Source organism: Hirundo rustica, chromosome Z (assembly GCF_015227805.2).
Source record: "Hirundo rustica isolate bHirRus1 chromosome Z, bHirRus1.pri.v3, whole genome shotgun sequence".
NCBI classification, from domain to species: Eukaryota; Metazoa; Chordata; class Aves; order Passeriformes; family Hirundinidae; genus Hirundo; species Hirundo rustica.
Genome location: NC_053488.1, coordinates 64,895,116 through 64,919,639, shown reverse-complemented (window position 1 = coordinate 64,919,639; position 24,524 = coordinate 64,895,116). Strand labels below are relative to the sequence as shown.

Sequence of the window (24,524 nt, the reverse complement as noted above, 5' to 3'; positions counted from 1 at the left end):
AAGTAGCTCAGGTAAGGGATATTGCAAAGAAGGAGCACTAATGGGAGGGAAGGAAGAAGTGAAGCTGGAGAAGCAACAGAGTGTAACTGAGAGAGATGAATGTGTCTAGCAGAGGAAAAAATCGTGACGGGGGTAACCCTAGAAAGTCAAGAAAATGCTGGAAATACTTACAAACGACCAAAAGGGTATAATAAACAGCCCAGCCAGAATCACAGACCACATGGGTGTGGAAAGGCTAAAAAGTGATAATCACAGAAACAAAAATTGCCATGTTGTCTGCTTTAGAGCTCTGCTGCTGGACTGAGTTGTCTTCAGCCATCCTGAGGGAAGCAAATTGCTGACTTAATACATGGAGAATATCACTGAGGTGGGGTTTTGGTCAAGTAATAATTTATTCGGTTTTAGACTTTCCACTCTTGGTTGAATATCACCAGCTATTCTTAACATACATCTGCATCACCAGAAAGCTGTGGTGGGTGCTGCTGAACTCTCTTCTTATGCACTGCAGAGATCAGGACATCTTACCAACATCTCTGAAACCCTGCCTCTTGAGTCTATCACTGGAATAAGGTACAAAGGAGCACAGGGGATATTACTATGAATGGAAACAATTTTTTTCATGATTGCTCTAGCAATGCTTAGCTGAAAGGAAGATCAGTACCAAAGGCTGAGCCAGCAGTTACTTGTGCCTGTTAATGACTTCCTGTGCTTAGGAACCTGTCTTATGTTAGAACACTGCTGTGTTAGGTGATGAGCAAACCCATCAAAAAAAAGATGGTCTGTCCAAAGAGACAGGCTAAGCAGGCTTGTTTGCTGACAGAACAAACTGACCAGTTCAAGATATTAAATTGAAAGTGATTAGACCTGAATCTGACAAAACCAATCTTAGACACAATCTGTGTCTAAGTGGGAGAATGGGACATATACACAGGCCCAACTCAGAGGGAAAAGTCAGCCTTTGCAAAACTCAAAGTCCAAGGAAGCGGGCTATGCTTACTTAGAATGGAGTGGCTTCAAACCAACCCTTCATTTGGAAGGGACATAAACCACCTGGTCCTCAGAGGGACTACTAGGGGGTGCTGGCAAGGCCAACGTACAGCATTGTGCTTTCTCTGGACAAACAAGCCCTCTGCTGGGAAGAATTTGAGAACATGTGACTCTTGATGTGTCTCTTTCTGATAGGCTGTAAACAGTCCTTCTGGCCCACCCCAGTTGTCAAACAGTTGTGCATAGCTCTGGCTGGCAGAGAAAATGGAGACAGGAGCTTTGGCCCACATCTGGCCATTCCTACTTCCACAAGTGGCCACGGACTGACAGGTAAGACAAGATCTACAGTCATCCAGGCAGAGAGATGTTCTAACATACCTCTGCTTAGGCTATGCAGTGATGGCTAAACCCCAGCATAATGGGCAGCTTTATCTGGTCACTGCTGCAAAGAACAAAGCGCAAGAAACAAAGCTCTTTCCAAACATGGAGTACAACATTGCTGTCTTTCCGTTTCCATCTCTCCTACCCAAAATTTTAAACATAAAAGGCCCAAACTCTCACTTCACCATCTAAAAAAGAAAACCAAACCAAAGCTAAAGCACTAGCTATTAATGAAAGCAAAGACAAACCAAAACCCAAAGAGCTCTGCGCCTTCTAGTAAGGGGTGATGAGCCAGCTGCCAGTGTGGGATGCAGAGCAATCCAGATGATGCCTTACACTAGCTGACTAACCAGGAGCTAATCCTGACAATTCCACTGGCTTTCTATGTACCTGCTAAATGTACCTTAGCATTTTTCCCCATGTGCAAAAATGAAGGTAACAGTAACTTTGCCTCATATAAGTATTCAAGTAACACACTGAAAAAGCCTGTGAAGATGTAAAAATATCTGTAAATCTACACATATTTTTTACAATGAGACATCTTTTCCTACTGAAGTTTATACACCACCAACCAGTTATACACATATGCTAATATGTGCAATGTATAATGTTGAGGGTTAAGTCTCCTGTAGAATTTCCCCCCACCCCCCCAAGTTGCTAGGAGACTAAAAGCTGAGTACTTAACCTGGACAAAAAGAAGCTGATCACTTAGTTTGGGGGAGGGAAAAAAAAGCTCCAGGAGAGAGTTGAGGGTGGGGGTTGGGTGTCTCTGGTCTTCCGGGGAGCACAGATCAGGGGCTGCTGGCTGCTGGAGTCCACGGTTAACGAAGGAGTCTGGTCCTGGGAATTCTACCATCTGTTGGAGTATCCAGGAATTCGGAGTTTCTTCACTGTCCTGCTGGATTTTAGGTGAGCCCGGGTCCAGCCGCTGCGGCTTCTCCGGCACTGCCACCTCTGCCTGCCGAGGACACCCCGTGTGTGCGGAGGACAGTCCACCGCGCCCGGCTTCCAGCCATCAGCGCCGGAGCTTCCACCGTGTGCCCTCAGGGTTCTTGGTTCTGTTCTACTCTTGTTATAATTGCTGTTGTTTTCTGTCTGTCCTGTTATATTTACTAGTAAAGGACTGTTATTCCTTTTCCCCATAGCTCTGACTGAAAAGTTTTTGTTTTTTTTTTTAATCTTCCAAATTTTAATAACACAGAGGGAAGGATTCAAATTCCTCATTTCCTAGAGGGGCCTGCCTCTCCATAGCAGACACCTGTCTTTTCAAAACCAAGACATATGTGAATAGTGAAGGTGGCATGTAAGCTTGTGACTTCCTAGATAGATTTTGAACAATTTTCAGACCCTATCTACAAAATCTTCATGAAAAAAAGCATCCACTGGCACCAAAGTATCCATATTAGAGGCCTCAATGAGAACAGAATGAGAACTATGTCAGCACCTTTCATAATTCAATGCCTGAACCTGGCAGAATGGAATAGCTAAGGAAAGTAATTTCCTCACCGGTAGTTTAACACAGTTTTTCATGATGTCTCACTGAAAAAATCAAGCTTTCTCTATTTAATACATTAAACTTTCTTTCTAAAAAACCTGTATTCGAGGAAGGAATGTAAACACCATTTCCCCAGAAACATCTATCATTTGGTTCCCTCTATGAAGAGCAAGAACTAGGAAAACAGGATGGTGTAGTCCTGTTGTAAAATGCCTGGGGCAAGATCTGTGCTTCCAATAAATGCAGAAACTCACTGAGCAAGTTATTAACCTAACAGCATGTGAAAACTACTTCACTGGCTAGTTGTCAAAGTTGCCATTCACTACAGAAAGCTCCATATTTTAGCCCTTCAAAAGTGTATCAGAGCACAGTGAGTACCAGGCTTTCCAGACACAAGGGTGTTACTGGCAGATGCTACAGAGTTTTCCCAGTGTGTTAGCAAAACATAAATCAGGCACACAAAGCTCTGGACGGGTGGACTTTTCCAGCTGGATGTCCGACAATCCTTCCCTCATTCTCCACCTCCTCCTTCAGAGGTGCCTGTGCACACAGACCACTCAGCAGATCAGCCGATTATCTTTTCCCTTAGGATTCATGTGGTTTTTTGGTTACCGTATGTTCCCCTAAACGTGGGAATCAGCTTCAGTTTCAGCAGGACCGACTGACTGTCCTTCAAGAAGGCTTGCTATCTGAGCCGATTTTTGAGGAGGAATTGTCACTGCTATAGATTTGACCAACAGGAATCATCCAGTTGCTTTCTCAGCCCTTCTCCTGATACTGAATTAGCTACCATAATGCTTAAGAGGGTGCACTGAGTCACACAGTGCCTATGTGAGATACCCACTGCCTGCTCGTGTCCATTACTGCATACCACACTGTTTTAGGCTCATTCCCTCCTTCAGCTCTTGTGCTCTGCCAAGAATCTACACTGCAGATTCTGTAAGAGAAGCCATAAAAAGCTGTGCACTCTTAAGATGCTGTTGTCTGCATCTCCATCCACCAGTTCAAGCTCATGTTCCCCGTAAATTGGTTGATAATTATCACTTTCCTCTTCTCTAAAGAGGCTGGGAAAAGCCTGGCCTCTTCATGCACTCCTTTAGGGCTTAGAGCCTTCAAGTTAGGCTTCAAGCCTTGAAGCAGAGAAGTTAGAGCACTAACTTCCCAGCTATGCAGCAAGATGGTAAGTGACCTTCGGCCTTTAAGTTACAAAGGTGATTTAATAAAAGCCTAGAGCAATCCAAAGTGTGTACCTCAGACAGGGATCCTTGTCGTGAAGAATGCTACCCAGCTGTGTCCACAGAACTGGAAAATTACAGCTGGCTTGTCCACTGCTGAAAACACATGAAGGCAAAAGCAGCATTTATCAATTTTAACTGATTGAGCACATCAAAGCAATTAGGAAGATCTAGGCAAGCCACACCAGGGGGTGTAATTTCTTTCCACTACTGTGTTTCATGGAGTATTTTGTGTTTTGATATAAAGTCGAATACAACATCAGGTACTATTGGTAAGTTTTATACCAGCACTTCTAGGAGCTCATCAGAATGAAAATACTAAGGAAAAGGGAGAGTAGGAGCATGTATGGTAGGAAATCACACATGGTTTTACAGACCAAGCTTCTTGGGTTAAGCCAGAGCATAGAGTGGTGGGGAAACAGTGGGTGACTTTGGAAAACGAAGATGTGAAAACTAGTCTAGTGGAAGAACAAGATCACAGAGTCAAGAAACAAGCTGTGGTTCAATTATTTTAGTGCTTCAGTACATCTTTGACCCCTTTACCTCATTGAGAAAGATTACAACTCTGCCATCACTTAGAAAATCTGATCCCATGGCATGTTAGCCCAGTCTATGACCTGCTTCCACCCCACCATTCAGCCCTGACACACTCTACACCAACCTGACACACTCTACATCAACTGGCAAGTGCAAAGGCCAATTTCTATTGTAGCAAATGAAATACAATTACTTGAGTCGTGTGTTGAGGTATATAGGTCAGCACTACATTACAAGCCTTCAGTTTTCATGTGATCAATTTAGTGATTACTGCCAGAAGCAAGATATGCCAGACACTTCCTGTTTCACATGTATTCTAACTAGTAATCATTTCAATTTGAACATGCGATTCCAAGAGGAGAAAGCGTTTTGCTGAAGTTACTGTATAGGTTTAGATTAATGTGTCCAATACTGGTTAATAGCAGGAAAGAATGGTAAGACAAACTGATGCATCTGCCAGTAATTGCTTGAGTCTGTCCTTTCTAAGATAGGTGCTTCCATATATGTTATTTGTGTATTTGACAGTTAATCCTATCTACATGTATCACCAAGACCCTCACAACTGCAAGGAATAATTTGAGACATTTTAACTTAAAAATATCACAACAGCTCTGTCCATTCTCTCCTCCCCATCCAAACACTTTCATTCTTGAGCTCAGGCCCTGAACTTCCAAAATCAGATCTTCACCCAAGGTGAAAACAACACAGCCAACAAGTGTAACTCCTTCAGTGGAGCAACTATAACTTTCCAAGGGAGAAGGATGATTACTGTTGCATTGTCTGGATCCTCTGCAGTCTGTAGAACTGACACTGACATATTCCACAATTCAAAATTTTAGCACAGAGCTCCTTTAATGTTAAATTCAACTCAAATATAAAATCCATGCTTTCTGCTGCATCTGCTTTAACCCCTTTGCATTGTATGTTTCCAGGCTGGACAAACTCATAGCTGCCTCCTCTACACTATTTGATCTTTTTCTTCAAAGCATCTAAGATATGCAGCTCACACTGCAGAATAATGAATTCCTGACTACGAAAATTTCATATGGTAATTTCATATGCACTCTTGGTAAATAGAAAGAAAAAGCTACACAGAGCCAACCACTGAAAATAGAAGTGATTTCTTTCTCCACTGCCCACAAAAACCATCATCATTCCTGTGACTCATCACATCAGAACCCAGAAAAAAAAACATATGGTATGAATAGCTCTTGCTAAAATTGCACATCTTTAAGCTCTATAAGGCTGGGTCCAGAAGATTCTCTTTCCTGAAAATGTTTCAGTATGCTCCAGTTTCTGCAAAGGTAATGAAAGCAGTGGCATGTTCCTCATACCTGCATCCATCTCTTGGCAATTGTTCTGTATTAATGACTACTGCAAATATTAACAGTGAAATATGAACAAATATTTCAGTAGAGCTCACTGGGTTCAGGCAATCCCCTGCATATAGAAACAGAATATTCCTGACGTCCCCTAAGGAAATGCCAACTACAACCCTGTAAACTTCATGGGACAGCTAAATTTCTGCAAAGGTCAGGGCTGCTTCAAATGGGCACCAGTTTAACAGATGCTTTCTGATTTACTGTTCTCACGTAAGTTTCCCTGTTCTTTTCTGTTTTCTAAAACTTGCCTCCACAAGCAAAGCAATCAATGAATCAATGTGGTAGCATAACTGTATAAGCAAAGCTATGGAGAAATAAGAAAGTCTATGAAAGGACAATTTTTCACTCTAAGTTACTTCATCCTGGTAACAATCAAAGTTCCAAAATATTTTACCTTAAGATCAACAGATTTTCCTCCAGCAGGAAGCTGGAATTGTTTACCACAGATAAAAACACCAAGGAAATAACTGAACAAAAATAAAACACACTGAGTCTCAAAAAAGGCATTACTAGAAAAATCTGACCTTTTAAATGGAATTGTCTTTGCAGAGCACTTCTCAGCTGAAATGTCCAGAGAACTTCTGACTTTTTATTTTCCCTGTAACAAAACTGTTAGAAATGTTTGCTTTTTTCCCACTTTAATGTATTTTTGTATTTCACAAAACAAGGTAAGGGGCAGGCATACTGTAACTAAGGACTTGAGACAAGATGATGCTACAATGCCAAACAGTACACTAGAAATGTTCCTGCATAGGAGAGGGTGGGGGAGGAAGACCGGCTGATGCATTTGACAAATTCCTGTCTGTTTTGATGGACATAAATAGTTTTCATTATTCATTACAAAAATCATACCTGTACATAATAAAAAGAAACACAAATGCTGACAGATTGTGCATCTCTTGGTGACTCTGGTTTGGACATTTATTTAAAGGAAGCACTGAAACAGGGAAGAGCAAACCCCGAAGCACTTCAAACTCCAAGAAAAGCCTTGCATTTGATTTTGACCCAACAGAGGAACTGAAATACAGGATAAAAAATTTTCAACACTACTTCCGCATCACTAGAGCTCACACTCCTGAATGGCATTCTCAAAAACCCAGGAAAAAGTTGGTTTTAAGACACATAAAGAAATTAAAAGGTCAGATAGCTCTTGCTATGGACAAAAATCAGACCTTGAATTTCTGAGACAAACAACATTCCTCATTCTGCCTCAAGTCGAGGTAAGACAGGAAGAATAAGATTTCCAAATGCAGAGTCTTGAGTTATGAAGTATCCTGAGGAGTGTGCATGTGCGTGCTGGAAAGAGAAAAACATTTGTTAAAGCATAACTCCCTGCAGCACTGACATGATTTAAGATTTCATGGTTTCTGCAGCATTAATTATTTCTCCCAGTTCGCTCCTTAATTCTGATAGTCAAATTCAAAACCAGCATTTTCGGTCAGCCACATCAGAACAGGGCCCATCAAGACCCATCCAACTAACCTGGACATTCTCTGCTGCTATTTTCAGCCAACTCCATGGAGGTGGGGGAAATCACCTGATTGCTCTTTGTGGGGGAAAACTCCTGATTGCTCTATTTGCCTAGACCCCATGTTTCCACTTCCCCTCCCTTCCATAACCAGCTTGCAAGTCTTGGTTTATGACAGCTGCTACATGGAGTGCCACCAGACACACTCCCAAACATGGGACACCAGGATTCTGCTCATGTGATGCAGATATATGCTTGTTCACCTGAGGGAGGTACATGCCGTATGGCTCAGGAATACCTCTGTGAAATCCTACATACCTTTTCACAGCTCAAAGACTGGACTCCAGCAAGTTAGATGTTCTGCATATTCCCTCCTTCCACCACTGGGAAAGAGCCCTGCTGGATCTCAAATTTAGCCTGGGCCTGCAGCATGTCCTTGGAGCAGTCAAGGCTAATGGGCACAGTAAGCTGCAATAGCAGGGCCAGCAGGCCAAGGGGAGCTATCTGAGCTCAGTCTGAGATACAAACTGGAGGGAGTTCAACACAGACACAAAGAAATGGCTGTGGAGCTGGGTGGAGCTCTCCATGCCCAAGGACATGTTTCATCATAACAAAAGAGACTTCACTTATGACAAATACAGAAATGTGAGATACCTAATCTCTAAAAGGGGCTTTTCAGTATCTCTAGGAGCAGGGCTGCTCTCTGAAGGGATGGACATCTAAAACAGAGCCAAGCTGAACTCTGACTGTATCAGCTCACCTGCAGTGCAGCCTTCTGCTGTGCTGCAATGTGCTGTTGCTCAGCATGATCACGGAAATCCTTATTCAGAGGTGATCTTGCAAGTGCAATGCTGCAAGAAAGAGCAAGATGGTATGACACAGACCACAGCTAAAACATGTGTTCTTGCCATTCTAGCCATGGCTACTGGTACTTACTGAACCGTAATTTCATTCATGGCTTGGCAATTAAAAAATTGTCAGTTACTATTTGGAATTACATTTTGTAAATATAAGAGCAAAAAGGGCAGATAGAGTGACCACAGCTGTATCATTTGAGCTACCATAAACAGTTCCTGCCAAACTGAACCTGAAGCCTATTGTGGATTTTGCTCATGGGTTGAGTCCCACTGAAGTCAATGAAAATACTGGGGTGCAGTGTTAAGACAATTTCTAAAGCAGCTCTGTGCTTTCACCACTACTCTGTCACTGAGCGACTGTTCTGAACAACTGTGATAAAAAGAAGCACTAACAAGAGCTCTGTGGACTTCAATATAAGAACAGGTCTTCAGAGGGGGGAAGCAGCTCACTACCTGTGATAAAGGAGCTTCCTATTGATGTTAACTGAAATAATGGTCCCTTGATAACCGCTTGAGTACCTAAAACTGATTTAGCTTATCTATCTCAGTGTAGGATAAGGTTTCAAATTAAAATATACTGGTAATTTTTCTTGTCTTTTATACCTTAGGACTTGTCTGCCTTCTTAAACCAAAAAGAAGACTTAAAAAGCACTCTCTATATAAGTAACATGGAAGTTAGATGAGGGTTGGCATTAGAACTGTATCACAAGACAATTCTCAACTACCTCTGAAATTGTCACTGGAGGCTGCTGCTGAAAACCCTGCTCTTACCCATCACAGAGACAGAAGTACAGATAATAAGGATTCCATGCAAATTCATCAACTGAATTTCACCAACAGTTTCAATGTCAACAGCTGATTTAGTAAATCAGTTTTTGAGAAGCAGCCATGCTCACAAAAAGACCTGCAGCCTAAAGGCATAACAAAAGCTAAACAATTCCGAAGAATTTTTGCTTATGGTAAGTATTAAGATGAGTTTCACTGCTGAAGAAGAGTACTACTCCGTTTATTTAAAGCACAGTATTTTAAGTGATTTTGGAGGTATTTAATCTGCACCCTCTAACTTTTGCAATATGATTTCTCTATATACGCTTAAGGCTCCACCATAGGCTGACATTTTTCAAAAGAGGTCTTCTGTTCTTGGATACAGGATTTTCACATGCCAAGACCAGAAATCAATTAACTCATTCACCCCTACACTGTCCCTGCCACTGCTGTGTATCAAGCTCCTTTGGTCAAGTTTGCACAATTTTTATGGTCTCAGTTCTGACAACTCTGTGGTCCAAGACCTTTGGCATCAAAAAACCACCAGCTTCTCAAAAATCACACACCAGTCCACCATGCCAAAGTAGAGAGCCTGATTGCTGCATGGTAGGTTCCAGCCATGTCCACCTTCAAAACGAGAAAATTCTAATTCTGCTCACTAGAATACAGCATTACATTTCCTTATAGAAAAAAGAGAGTACAGAGCACTCCCTGAAGCTCTGTCAGAGTTATAATAAGCTCGATAAACACTGTTGCCAGGAGTCAGGAGTTGTGCGTAACAGCATGATATTCTGATTTTCTTTCTAAGAATTTTGCTCAAATAGTAACCACACACAGTTATTAATAATAACTTCTTACCTCCCTCAGAAGTCTACATCAGGCAATTTCAAGTATTCTGCATGGTTTTTGACATTATGAAGGAATTAAAAGTGCCGTGGAATCTCTTAGAAAAAAAGACACAGGCAGCACTCAGACTGCAGTCAGAATATTTGACTCTTGTACAGGTGTTGCAGGTTACACTGAGTCTAGAATATGGCACTGCATTCACTTCACACTAACCCCAAAGTTTAAGGATCTCAAATTCTCCACATAAATTAGTGTGTGATTTTCTAGTTACTGATTTATGACAAAAATCTGATCTTCTTGTCTTGTATGGGAGAAAACCCAGTAATACCCCTTCAACTCAGATTAGATTATCACACTTTATGGTGTAGAATCATCCCTACAACACAGCATCTTTTACAGGATTATCTGCTGTAACATAAAGTGGCTTTGTCTTGCACATAGGGAGTTTCAAGAATAACTCACTCCTGCTCTAACTGTTCCTCTCTAAGCACACAGAATCTTGAACCTAATGGTCTGCTACTTCCATTCCCCAGAGCATTTCAGCATTTAATAATTAAATGTTTTCTCAGCGTCTGCTTCCTGATTTTTCTTTGTGGTAGACTCTAATACACTTGAGTAAGCGTATCTGCTTCTCTCATTCTCAAATGGAAATCATATAAGCCAAAATTCATGTTATGTAAACAATTTTAAATACTAATATGTTTCTAAAGTGCAATGTCCTTCTGTCTTATTACGGATGGTCAGAAAGCACTTCTGTTAAGTATTTATCTAAGTTTACAGCTCACTAGCTGTTTGGCTTTTTTCCTTCATGTAATCAGTGATGTCCAAACATGTCTAAGAACATAAAATACCTGGCTCCAGGGTGATTTGTGGAAGACTGGTTTTGCATAAGTAACTTTCTCTTCTCCTTGTCTAGTTCTGCCAGGATTGCAACCCTATTTTTATTCTGGAAACCTGGTGAGAATGACAGAAAAATATTAGAGATATTTATTTGACTTCTGTGGCCCAACTCTAATCTGTGGAATTAGAAGTCCTTGTAGAAAATTACTCTAAGATGAATACACTGATCTTCAAAGCTTTGTACCCATTTGAAAAGACTATTATTATATAGGCTTCATTTTTCAATATGCAATAGCTTCCATAAGCTATCATGCATATTAATACATTTTAAAATAGAGGCTTTAACTCAGGTTAGATCCTACCCCTTCCCAAGTCAGCTCTCTGGAGCTACTATCAAGGTTTATGATCAAATAGCTGCTTTCCCAAAAAAAGAAGTAAACTTACCAAGTTCTAAATTTAAAATGTAGTCACTGAACGTTCACCTCAACAATAACAATGGAGTATTATACATACAGGGCTTAATTTCTCACATCAGTGAACTCAAACTGTAACGCAGTATTATATATAACAGGTAAGAACGAGCAAATCACTAAGCTTGCACGTGTGTTTATACAAACATCTTTCATACAATCTATGTAGCAAAGTTTAAATATACTGTGTTCTATACAAACCACCCTTATTCTGAGTATGAGCAAATGCTGGAATAAACAAGCAAAATTAAATTATTAAACTGTACACAATATAAGAATGTGGCCTCCACTTTCTTCCAAAGAGACCCTGAATACTAGAGAAGGGGTCAGGAAGTAGCATGACTTGGGAGAATTTCAAAAATGCCCAGAATATCCGCCATCTATGTATTTTTCAAAGTTTCCTTCTTAATGCAAACAAGGCAAAACTCCTGTAGGAGTCATATAATAAAGGACCTCACTGCAGCCTTTAAATAAACCAGATGCACAAGTCCCTGCTGTTGCCCAGTATGCCTGAACAGCACAGCTGAGGACAACAGCTCCAGAGCTGACTGTTACACACCTCTACACCACCCAGGACAGGGCTCATGTCAGAAATACACAATTTTTGAATCTCTGATGCATGTCAAAGTAAAATGATTTATTTTCAGTAGCTGCACTCAAAGCTCATCCTCTTTAACAGACCTTGTGCTCACGCTCAATTACATAATCCAGTACTCCTTTCATCTGCATGGTTTAATGAAGGAGACAATTACCAGAGAGAAACCATCAACTCCAAATAACCATTTGTACAAAAATCTGTACTGCCTTGCTATCACTCTCTCACCTTTTTCTTCTACCATGCCTAACATACACACCCATAAACTTCAGCTTCTCAAGAATTCTCAAAAGGAGCAGTCTTTTGATTTTATTGTACTATGGTTTTATGTAAGATCACCCACAAACATTTTGACATTTGCTAATGAGATTTTCAGTTACATTTAATTAACTGGTATTTTTCTGTCCACTAATCTCTCCTTCCTATGTGGCATTAGCTCTACTTAAACTGTTAAGAGTATTGATTCAGGCCTTTGATGCTTCTCTGCTCTTCAGGTATTATACACTATTTTTTTTTTTTTTTTAAGACCTTGCACTTGTAATGATTCTGAAACCTTAAAACACAGCTGACATACAAAGGCTGACAAATCTTCCCAACAAGATAGGATTTAATATTTCTGAGCTGTAGCTAGCCCAGACTTAACTTTCTTGTAAATTCTGGAGACAATACATGGATAGGATGACTGAATCACCTCTTAGAGGGTCTGATCTAAACCAACCACATCTGTATGTTCATTCTACACATTTTTAATCCAAAAATCTTTATACTTGATCTATTACTCAGCACCCTTCTAATACTGCTTGCTTTTCCTGAACTGCATAAATTTAAATGCATCCTTGGAATTCAGAAGATACTATGATTGAGGAAAGAAAAAGGAGACCATTTTTTAATATAAGTTTGTCATCTAAAAAAAAAAAAAAAAAAAGATTAAATATGTTTAAATTTATCATGAAGCAGATGGTATGATTCAGAAAAGCCTGACATATTTTAAATGCTGTTTTTAAACTGTGATCAGAAACCATAGAAGATTCTGTCTTCTATTTTGAGTCTTGTTATAGTAACTTGTGGAAGAAACTCTAGAGGTATTCAGAAGAAACTCAAGTATTTTTTCTTTTCTAATACCTCTACCAAGAGCTTTGTGGTGTGTTTTTGTTTGATTGTTTCTTGGTTGGGTTTTTTAAAATTAGTATTTTGCACTAGAGTTCAAACAGTGATCATCAGCAACCTGCTGTGCTGAAAAAGTTGTTTAAGAGAATTTGTTATTGGTAAGGAGAAAAAAGGCTGTTTAGGAAAGTAGAAGAGTACTTTCAACATATACATGTCAGTACTCCTCAGCTGAGCAATGTGATGTTCCTGCAGGCAAATTTCTTCAACATGCAAAGTAAAGCCTGTTCATTCAAAGGTGGAGGGGGGTGGAACATGAGAAATCCTTTTTACAGAGAAATTCTGCCACCCTTAGAAAGTAATTAACTGTATCTGGCAATACATAAGCAAGACTTTAATTTAGATTCTTCCCTATTGTGGAAGCCAAAATGCTTTCATAAAGTCCAGCTTGAAACTCCTACAGAAGCTTCCTGCTTCAATTACTCAATAAGAGTAATTTTTCACCTGCAGATTTGTCTGTTCTACTTTCTAGTAGTAAAAATGTGGACATGCAAAAATCAAAAGCTTAGTACAAATCAGATATTCATCTGTGAAAGCAAGAGCAGATTTCCAAACACAGGAACTTCCTAGGAGAGCTTTAAATTTAGACTTCCCTTCAGTGGGCTGAGTTGCACTAATATTTTGAGTTTGAACAGTTTGAATATTGCAGTTTATTAATTTGTTTCTCTGCTTTACTGACATGAATCCTGACATAAAATGACCTGTTTGAGGCAGCTAAATAGATTAATGGCAGTGTCAGATGTCAAACTGAACACTTAGATTCTCAGATTACTCTCTTATGTAGCAGATTCAGGACATTTAAAATTTAAACCTTTCTGACACCTAAATTTCTGACATCAAGCATTGTATCTGTGCAGGACCAGAAAGATTACTTGCACCCATTTTCCGCACATGAAAAGCGGAAAGCCAGAAAAAGCTGAAACCTTGCTGAGTAATATTGGCAGCTTTAAGAGTTCACAGCAAGCCTCTCTCTTTAACCTAATCTCAACATCTTACCCACCACCCTATCTAACCCTTACCTATGTCAGTTAGTTCTTCTAACTAGTCCTACATGGCAAGCAACAGCATTTCCTTTATCTACTTTTAATTTTTTGCCCTTCATTGATCATATTTTCCTTGATCAGTTTCCTTGATTTTTTGCTTCAAATTCACAACACATTTAAGTTTTTCCAAGATGCACTATTTATCATTTGTCCATAGTTGTGTAACAGCACTAAATGGACCTCTATTACTTTGTGTCCAAGTTACACTTTTACTCAGAAAATGTTTCCAAAGCTGCATGTCAGCTCAAAGCTCTGAACATTGAAATGTACTACATTTTGTCCTGCCTGCTCAATTCAGAAAGGATTTAAAGCAATTTCTTTACTGACGTGCATGTTTCTATAAAAAGCAGCATTCATCAAGTGAGGCAGCACCCTCTTAAAAAGCAGAATCTAAAGACCTTAAACACACACCACTTGTGAAAAAATGGAGTAATTTGATGTCTTCCTCTGCTTTTGATGACTGGCACCTCAAAACAACATCTAATAGTCTGCTGCAAGCCAATACTCTCAGTAACATTTTACATCTAGATATGCTTTCATATATTTTGTGTGACAGTGAACCAAAAGGTGTACTGGTTATTCAGTAAATTAAGTTGAATTATTTAAAAACACAGTATTTTGTCTGTGCCTCCAGAAAACAGCTACATACATAGCTGAATATAAGTAACTGACAGCTTTATGGCTGCAAAGTTCTCAAGTACTACACTTACACACAAATCAGACTCAGATGGGGAAGAGTAAAAGGTGTAGATAATGACATAATTCAATACAGTACAGCACAATCTTCCTTTTCATATTTGGTGAATAGAGTGCCAAATCTAGCTGCTTAGACTGTGCTATGTGAATGCCTCCACATACCTTTGGGCCAAAAGCATAAACACCCTTCAGGATATAAAGAGACTCTAGAATCGCTACAGCCTGAAACTTAGAATTCTGTTCATATTTCAAGAGCTTCTTCCAACATACCAGAACTCTTATTTTCTGAACAGTTCAGCCCTGCCTGAAACAGAATCTGTATTTTTCCCACCTTAGGGGACCAAAAGGAGAATTCTAACTGTCCTGAGCAGTTACATTTCTCTCATGTCAGAGGGGTTCCTCTAGGAGGACTCATATACAGAGTAGTTAATTCACTTACACACAATGTATACTTTGGCCTTGCTGCACACAAGCAAAAGCAAAGAGCAGCCTGATGAATGCATGTTACTAAGTACTGTGTCAAGTACTGTGGTAGGAGCAGTGTATTCCTGAGCACTGGGAAGTACTTGATGTAGTTCAGAAGCCGATTTCCACCCCTCAAAGTTTATCACCCTGGTCAATGAGCTCATCTGGTGGACAATGCACAGCATGCAGGAAAATCTTCCACTGCTTTTAAATGCCAAAGTTCCATGTGATTATAATGAACTGAAATAAGGCTTTTCATTCAATCCTTCTCGGTTTTTCTGCAATCACATGCAGATCACCACCAAGAGTGCTTTTCTAAGGGGCCAATGAATAGAAGTCTGGTCCACAAAATCTTAGCTTTTATAGTCCAAGCCTGCAATCAATGGAAAACTTAAATTTACTACTAAGAAAATATGTAATCTCAATCAAAGGAAAAGCAGTAACTCAGTACAAAAAAATTCCCATCACATTCTACCTTTGTAGAAGGCTAATGTTTAATTCATCCTTACAGCTCTGCCTGAGTAAGTGGTAGCATTCATAACCTTTCCAGTAAGCATTTCAGTACACTTCTATTCCTTTTGTCCAAAGGAAGAGAATGGATTGCTTGAACAGTACTAATATATGTGCCATGAGGCAAGCTAAAAATGCAGGGTTTATCACAGCCCTTTTTACTACTAGACTGCATCTAGCCAACAGTTCAGAAGCCCTGAACTGTTGTTTATCTACTTGTTCCTTTCTGATTTTCCTAGTTGTACTATTCATATGCTTATTTGGTAATTAAACTTGATAGTGTTTCTTGTCTACTTAGTGCAAACAATTTTCATATAACCACACAGTTCCTTTAATGACTATGAAAAGGATATCTCAAACATAAAAGATTCTAAGGCTCTGTTAAATTATAAGACTCTAGAGTCGGGAGAAAAGCAAAGGTATCCTGGCAGTCAAATCCCATCCCTCAGTAAACCAACATATTTAAGAAAAAGCAGCTTTTAACTCTCTGTGACACCATTCTATTCCTTGCAGTGATGCTGATTTGGTATGCACAGAATAAAAGCAAGATTTACCATTATTTACCAAAAACTTTCTCAGAGTTAAAATCTGCAAATAGACAGCTCTGCAATCTGCAGTACTCCTCTGTCAACACCTCACAAAAATCTCAATAAGCCTTGCAGAAACTACTTCCTTTTCACCACGTAGCAAGTAAAATCTGTGTTTTGGACCCACATGAGTCATATGATACCCCCTGAAGTATCATCCAGCCACACCTAGGTTCACAGGACTGCTTGAGGGAGACACAAACACGTATCTGCAAAAAGCCTCCACTAGCTGGGAAACTGAACCCAGAATTCATTTCTCATGACTGAGTAAGAGAAGAGCCCTACCTGAGAAGCTTTTTCCCCAGCTCTTCCATGTAAGAAAAGGCTCGGAGTTCCTCTAAGGTTCCAAAAAACACTTCTAGAGGGCAATTTAAGACCCTCCTTCAAATTTATTGGTGACATCCCCAGACCCTCAGCCCCCTCTAAACCCCAGGAATCACCCGGATAGATGGACCATTTCTAAGATTTTTAGTATTTTAAGCATGCAATTGAGATGCATCTTGGTATAAAGAAACATTTCATCACAGTTACCATTGTGGTTTTAATTGGCTTTTTCTCAAAGGCCTGGCCACTTGCTGCCTGTGACAGACACTACTGTCTGGGTCTTGCTGTTCCCAACACGACATGGAATGTATTTGACTTCTGGCTGTTCTCTGATGTTGAGTGCAATAGCTGCAAGTCATGTTCAATGCCAAGTAAGTGTCCAAAATAAGCTTCAGGAAATGATCACTGTACCATAAGCATGGTAGATACTTCCTAATCCTGAGCACAATATTATGCTCAGTAATTCAGAGCTTCCCAGCCATCAGTGGTCTTTTTCAACCATTAAGTGTGTGTGTACCTTGTCCCAGAAAAATTGCTGCCATTCTCCTGCTTTCAGCCCTGCCTCTCTTTCCCCTTTTCATCTTTCCATAAAAATACACACACAGTTACGGTGACTTCGTTGATATTTTGCATAGTTTTTTCCCTTGAATACTTAGATTAAAACCTACCTTGTCCTGAAGGATTTGCTGCCATCTTTCAATTTTCAGCCCTTGTTCTATTCAGCTGGAGTTCAAATCTTTTAAACCCCACAAATATCTGCAAAACAGGCACAATGTAAGATAAACATACTCCCTTAAAAGAAGAGCTTGGAATTCAATCTGTTAGAGACTTCATAAATATGGCAACTGTTAGAAAGCACAAGCCAAACACGGCATGTGTCTTGCTTAAAATGTATTATACAGTTTATATTGTTCTGACTGACACTTTTGGCTTGAAATACCAAGGATCAATCATTTATTTCAGATTCTAGTAATTTCTATTAGTAGAAGTAGTAGTCATTTCTTGCAATTTCTGTTCTAGTAAAAAAAAAATAATTAGCATCATACACCCATTTTCCCAACTGAACTTCTTCCTGACAAGGTATGTCAGATTACACTTAAGAATCACATCAAACCTCTGTAGTCATTAAAAGCTGAAGCCTTTTAAGAACCCAGTTTAGGCTCTAACTCAAGAAAAACTGATCGTTTGAGGAGAGGCAATTTAAATCCCCGATACAATGCCAGGCAAAGCTGGCTGCAGCTGTGGCAAAACAAAAAAGGAGGCCTGTTCCTCGGTCATACCTCACCTCGGACCACCATCAACATCTGTTTCCATCAAGGTGCCAGGCTGTAAGTTGCAGTCGCGAAGAGCTCTGGCTCAGCCAGGCGGAGCCGAGGGATGGGAACGCTGAATCCTGCAGGAAACTTGAAGAAGAAGTCAGTCACACTTCTACGGGAGACCGGGTCATTGCTACGCCCTGGACCTGTGGGTCCCTGAGTAGCAACGCTGCGGTGAATTAATAACTCAATGGCAGTATTAATTAAACTCAGCGACAGCAGTCGGTACGCGTTTCACCAAGAGCCATGGATGGCCTGACCCACTCCCGCCGCTGCCCGCCTCCCCCCCAGACGGCCCGGGAAGGGACTCTCCCGCCCGCTTTTTCCCTTCCGTCCCCAATGGACGGATGGCTTCCCCGACTCTCTCCCACCCGGCGGCGATGCTCCGCTTCAGTCCGGCCGGCCTGGCTCGGGCTCCTGCCCGCCACCCACCTACCCGAGGGCGCGGGGCGCCGGCTCCTTCCGGGCCGCTCGCCGCCCGCAGCGCGGCCACGCCGCCTCCGCCCCCTGCTCGTGACGCTCGAACAGCGCGACGGCGGCCGCACCTTCCCTCACGCTGCCCGCGCCCGCCTCTCTTCCGTGCCCTCCCCTCGCACTGCCCCTCCCTTCCCCTACCCTCCCCTCTTGCGCTGCCCTCCCATTCTTCTGCCCGCGCCCGAGCGGGTCGGGGCCGTGGGAGTGGAGGCACGGGCAGGCCGTGAGGGGTGTTGCGTTCAGCGGTAAAGGCAGCGTTTGCCTGTGTTTGCTCCTGTCGTGGGCATCCGCCCGGGGGCGGGAGCAAGCGCGAGGTTTTCATGCTGGAGCCGTGCTATGAGGACTCCAGGCACCATCGTTGTTAAATAGTGAAAAAACCCCACAGGTGGAAGGGAAGGGGTCACAGAATCAGGTTGGACAAAGACCTCCGAGGTCATGGAGTCCAAACTGTGACCCAATTCTACACTATCAACCAGACCATGGCACTGAGTGCCACATCCATTCCTTGCTCAACATCTCCAGGGACGCTGACTCCACCTCTCCCCCGGGTTGCGCAGCTCACTTGAATGTCTAATCGCTGTTTCAGGGAAGAACCTTTCCTGGCGCAACTTGTCCTGTCCTCTTTTTTTTTTTTTTTTTTTTTTTTTTTTTTTTTTTTTTTTTTTTTTTTTTCCCCTTTAAATCTCTGCCATTCAGATTGTGTTTGAACATATTTTGAACAATGTTTGGCGTGAATTCAAGAGAGGTTTGTTCACAGAACCAGTGCATGGTTTGTTTTTGGAATGTCAAGTAACAACTGAGTGTATTTGATTAAAGGATCTGGTCTGACCTGGAGAATAAACCTTAATCTTAAAGCTGCAATCTGAGAATTTTTATGCCCTTGTGGTTAAAACACTCATTTGAATCAAACCAGACTGAGTAGCAGATGTAGCTTTAATTGTACATAAATAAAAATTGTTAAGGACTCCTCTAAATAAATAATTTAAAGACTGCAAACAGATGGGGCCAACACTGACCTCTCTGTAGCCAAAAATCAGTAACATTGTTTGCTTCAGTTTTATGTGCAGGGTTTTAAGACACTAAACAATTTACATGAAATAAAAGCCCTTTTTCTTCTTTACTTGAATGTAGGCTAAGAACAGGAAATCAGTTACTTTTTTATGACTTAGTTCAAGATATCTATGTAGATATGCTTTTACTGCAGGTTTTTTGGGTTTTTTTGGTTGTTTTTTTTTTTGGGGGGGGAGGTATATTAAGGTTTTGATGGTGTATGTAACAGGTTCTTCTGAGCAAATGACCCTTACAGCAATAATTACAGTGATATTGGATCTGGTAGTCAAACCTGTATGGTGCAGGGCATTTGTTTCATCTGCTTTCTCTTTCATCAAATACTAAAAGTCCATAACCTCCACACTCTTCAGGCCTAAAGTGGAAAGAGCTTATTAAAAACTGTTGATTTAGTTATGATGGAATTATTTATATTGGTAAGAACACACATAGGGTATACATTGTGCTAAATGTCACACTAATTCATTAGCTTTGGCAACCACATATATACAGAAATATTGAAGGCAATTAACAATTTATTAAGATCTACTACAGCCAGCTTTACTGATCATGAAGAAATAAATTACATTTTGAGAGTGTACAGAATACATAAAAATCTTGTCAGTATTTATAATAACGGATTTATTTACCTTAAAATAGTGTGCCTTAATATTATACACACGGATTCTATAAGATAGTCAATATTCTGCTAACCAAGTATGCTGTCTGTTCTTCCATTTATACTTTTCAAAGACTCACAAAGTGTTTGACATTTGTAAAACTGAACAAATTTGTGACTGGAAACTTGCAATGTCCCAATGTAGAATTTAGCTAGCTGGATTGTTTGCCTGGTTAAAGCAGTGTGTGTCTGTGTGAGAATGTGTGTTTGTGTAGGGGTGTGTGTGTGCCTGTACCCAAACCAGCAGACAATCTCACAGAGTTTTCTGTTTGCTTTAAAGCCCTGTTGATTAATACTGTGGGAAGCAAACACTGCTGCCATTCCCACATACTTGTATTGTCAACTGTTCTCTTTGCGTGAACAGCTGACTGAGCACCTGCTCTCCTGACTCTGTTCTGGTATTTTTTTTTTTTCCTTCTGTTTTATTTTGTTATTTCTCATTCTGCCTTTAGAAATATCTTATGTGCTATTCCCCCCCCCCCCCCCCCCCCCTTTTAATTATCCCTTGCAGACCATTTTATCTAGACACCTCACTTGCAATCATTAACTGCTGAGAAGTAGGGTAAGTGAAGAACAGCACAGCATCCAAACTAATAATCCTACCTGGTGCACTTCACTGTGATGTCATTCCAGGACTGGGGATGTAAGCGATTCTAAAAAGCTGAAGTTTGAGGCAGACAGGCATAGCTGCTGCGCTCTTCTTTATACAACGAACCCTGGTAAAAAGAATTCTTTAGTGACCAGTGGTCCTTGTTTGGGGATCAAGAAGGGAAAACAGAGGAGGAAGAAGCAGCAGGGCAAAGAGGAGGAGTCATCAGCAAGGAAACTCAGGTGAAGAGAAGTTGGGACTCATTAATTCTTCATTTCTGTACAAGTGTGGTGAATGCTGATCATAGTAGTAACTTCGAGCATCTCTACAAAAAGATGATCAAGTTCGTGCCTCAAGTCAAATGATCTCTTGGCTTTGGAAGGAGTTTCACACCAATATAACATATAGAAACAGGAAGAAATTTAACACTTGAAAGGAATGCTATCTAATCTCTGATGTGTCAGAAACTTTTGCCTGAAATTCCTAATTGGTCAGCATAAGCAACTAAAAAAATGTAAACTAAAGCATTTATAGCATGTTTTTTGGAAACTCTTTACAAAATCTTCAGTTTAAAAGGATGCAGTTTTTGAACACTTCCTCACAAATCTTGCCATGCTCTTCCTTCAAGCAATAAAATGCTGTTTTTCAGGCTGGCTGTTCTCATCATCTTGGAGTAGAGAGAGCTGTGTATCCCATTATATAAACAAAATCTGTATTAAATTGAAAGTAGTTCTGAATGAATATAAATTGCAACATAGGAACATGGTGGGACTACTCACATAGCTGTGTGGTGCATGTGATGGCTACAAGCTCTTCAGAAGAGACAGGAAAGGGAGAAGAGGTGGAGGGGTGGCCCTTTATATTAGGGAGGTTTTGATGCCATAGGTATTGAAACTAATGACAGTGAAGTTGAATGGGTAAGAATTAAGGGGAAGGCCAACAAGGCTGACATCCCACTGGGAGCCTGTTATCACCCACCCAGTCAGAAAGAAGAGGTGGACAGCTTAATCTACGAGCAGCTGGAAAATGTTTCAGGATCATCAGCCCTTGTTCTTGTAGGTGACTTCAACCTACCAGACATCTGCTTGGAACCTAATACAGCAGAAAAGAAGCAGTCCAAGAAATTTTTAGAGTGTATGGAGGACAATTTTTTTGTCACAGCTGGTGAGTGAGCCCACCAGGGGAGGGACTGACTATGTTAGATCTGTTGTTTGCAAATAGAGGTGGGCTGGTGGGAGATGTGGTGGTTGGAAGCTGCTTGGGACAGAGTGATGAAGAAATTATAGAGTTCTTGATATTTGGTGAAATCAGGAGGAACGTCAATAAGACTATTACACCGGACTTCCAGAGGGCAGACTTTGGCCTGTTTAGGAGACTTATTCAGAGAGTTCCTTGGGAAGCAGCCCTTAAAAATAAAGGAGTCCAGGAAAACTGGGCGTGCTTCAAAACAGAGATCTTGAGGCACGGAACAGACTGTCCCTGTGTGCCGAAAGATGAGTCGACGAGGTAACTGCCCAGCCTGGATGGGCAAGGAGGTTTTGAGGGAACTTAAGAATAAAAAGAGGATGTATCAGCTTTGGAAGGGGGGGGGTCAGGTCTCTCAGGAAGTATTTAAGGGAGTTGCTAGGGCATGTAAGAAAAAAAAGAGGGAAGTCAAACTCAGTTTGAAACTAATTTGGCAACTTTTGTAAAGGACGATAAAAAATGTTTTTACAAATATATTAACAGCAAAAGGAAGGGTAAGGCCCACCTTTGTTCTCTACTGGATACAGGAGGGAACTTAGTAACTGCACATGAGGAGAAGGCAGAAGTGCTTAATGCCTACTTTGCCTCAGATTTTAGTAGGAAGATGGCTTGTCCTCAGGACAACTGTCCTCCTGGGCTGGTAGGTAACAGGGAGCAGAATGGTCCCCCTGTTATCCTGGAGGAAGGAGTCAGAGAACTGCTTAGATGCTTAGATATTCATAAATCTATGGGCCCAGATGGGATCCATCCCAGGGTAATGAGGGAGCTGGCAGATGAGCTTGCTAAGCCGCTCTCCATCATATACCAGCACACCTGGCTCACTGGTGAGATTTCAGATGACTGGAAGCTGGCCATTCACAAAAAGGGTGGGAAGGAGGATCCTGGTAATTATAGGCCAGTTAGCTTGACCTGAGTACCCAGTAAGGTAATGGAACAGTTTATACTGAATGTCATCAAGCAGCACATACAGGACAGCCAGGGTCTCAGGCCCAGCCAGCACGGGTTTAGGAGGGGTAGGTCATGTTTGACCAACCTGATCACCTTTTATGACCAGGTGACCGGCCTGGTAGATGTGGGGAAGGCTCTGGATGTTGTCTGTTAGGATTTCAGCAGTGCCCAGGAGGAAAGGGACCTGGGGGTTCTGGTGCCAGCAGCTGAACATGAGCCAGCAGTGTGCCCAGGTGGCCAGGAGGGCCAATGGCATCCTGGCCTGGATCAGGAATGGTGTGGCCAGCAGGAGCAGGGAGGTCATTCTTCCCCTGTACTTGGCTCTGGTGAGGCCACACCTTGATTATTGTGTCCAGTTCTGGGCCCCTCAGTTTAGGAAGGACGTTGAGATGCTTGAGCGTGTCCAGAGGATGGCAATGAAGCTGGTGAGGGGCTTGGAGCACAAGCCGTATGAAGAACTGAGGGAACTGGGGTTGTTTAGGCTGGAGAAAAGGAGACTCAGAGGTGACCTTATCACTCTCTACAACTCCCTGAAAGGTGGCTGTGGTCAGCTGGGGGTTGGTCTCTTTCTCCAGGCAGCAACTGACAGAACAAGAGGACACAGTCTTAAGCTGCACCAAGGGAAATATAGGTTGGATATTAGGAAAAAGTCTTTTATGGAAGGAGTGATAAAGTACTGGAATAGTCTGGGAAGTGGTGGAGTCAGCATCCCTGGATGTGTTTACAAAAAGACTGGACGTGGCACTGGCTGCCATGGTTTAGTTGAGGTATTAGGGCATGGGCTGGATTTGATGATCTTGAAGGTCTCTTCCAACTTAGTGATTCTGTGATTTTGTGATTTCAGAATGACCACAGGCAGTTCTAGTCACTATAGGCTGAGGTAGAATAGTGATTTACATATTGGGTTGTTTTCCCTCAAGTGAAAATAGTATGTCCGTGATGTCTCCTTAGGTTGAACCAAGATCTTCCAGAATGCTGTTTTTATTTCCATATGGCAGTGCTTCTCATACATATCCATCCTAAACACTCCCTTTCTCTATTTATTGTGTGTGTCACAAAAACCTTCAAACAAATAAAATGCATCTTGAAGAGTCTTTAAGCCTTTTAGATTGATTGAGGTTTACATATCCAATTGTGTAAAGATACTATATCCATAATTATAGTCTTTCTCCTTGATTGGATTTTTGATTTTTCATTTTTGGCCATTTAGCACAGACTTCTGCTTTGTATCACAAATGTCCTTTGTTCCCACAATCCTGTTTATGGCTCCCCCATAAAACTTGATAGATTTGAAGTCTTTTGATGCAGCAAAAGCTTATGCATTATCTTACATGTGCGTATGAATGCACAGGTGTTGTGTGCTCATGACTTGAAATTGATCCTATCTCTAGAGAGTCACTGAGCACGTGCATAAGATTTAACATAATGGAGTCAAAAGCCTGCTCTCTCCAATCTCTGCGGTACAAGACATGAGGTCTAGTAGCATATGGAAGGAAGGACTCTTTTTAAAAGATAGCTGGATTTTTGGGGTTTTTTACATCTTCTAGAATTATCTTGTTCTATAGCAGTTTCATGTGTG

At 41.2% G+C, this 24,524-nt stretch overlaps 1 protein-coding gene across 10 annotated transcripts; it reads right to left on the bottom strand.

Annotated features, from left to right (window-relative positions):
* Positions 1 to 6,905: 6,905 nt before the first annotated feature.
* Positions 6,906 to 18,477, bottom strand: INIP (INTS3 and NABP interacting protein). 10 transcript variants are annotated; one of them, XM_040089332.2, is made up of 6 exons: positions 18,400 to 18,477; positions 17,928 to 18,050; positions 17,316 to 17,403; positions 10,805 to 10,907; positions 8,246 to 8,336; positions 6,906 to 7,313 (listed from the first exon to the last, which is right to left on the bottom strand). In XM_040089332.2, the coding sequence occupies exons 3-6, from the start codon at positions 17,338 to 17,340 to the stop codon at positions 7,218 to 7,220; spliced, it is 315 nt and encodes a 104-aa protein (XP_039945266.1). In that variant the 5' UTR covers positions 17,341 to 17,403; positions 17,928 to 18,050; positions 18,400 to 18,477; the 3' UTR covers positions 6,906 to 7,217. The 10 variants fall into 10 exon arrangements, with proteins under 10 accessions (XP_039945266.1, XP_039945265.1, XP_039945271.1 ...); XM_040089331.2 differs by having other exon boundaries at positions 17,933 to 18,050; XM_040089337.2 differs by having other exon boundaries at positions 17,933 to 18,040; positions 18,400 to 18,445.
* Between the last annotated feature and the right edge of the window lie 6,047 nt (positions 18,478 to 24,524).

What these genes read in the sequence shown, in the direction of transcription:
- INIP (XM_040089332.2), bottom strand. Translation starts at nt 17,340, where the DNA reads ATGGCAGCAAATCCTTCAGGACAAG. An exon ending in AGCAAATCCTTCAGGACAAG is followed by an intron (nt 10,908 to 17,315) that starts GTAGGTTTTAAT and finishes CATTCTCACCAG; the next exon opens with GTTTCCAGAATAAAAATAGG. An exon ending in ACAAATCACCCTGGAGCCAG is followed by an intron (nt 8,337 to 10,804) that starts GTATTTTATGTT and finishes TCTTTCTTGCAG; the next exon opens with CATTGCACTTGCAAGATCAC.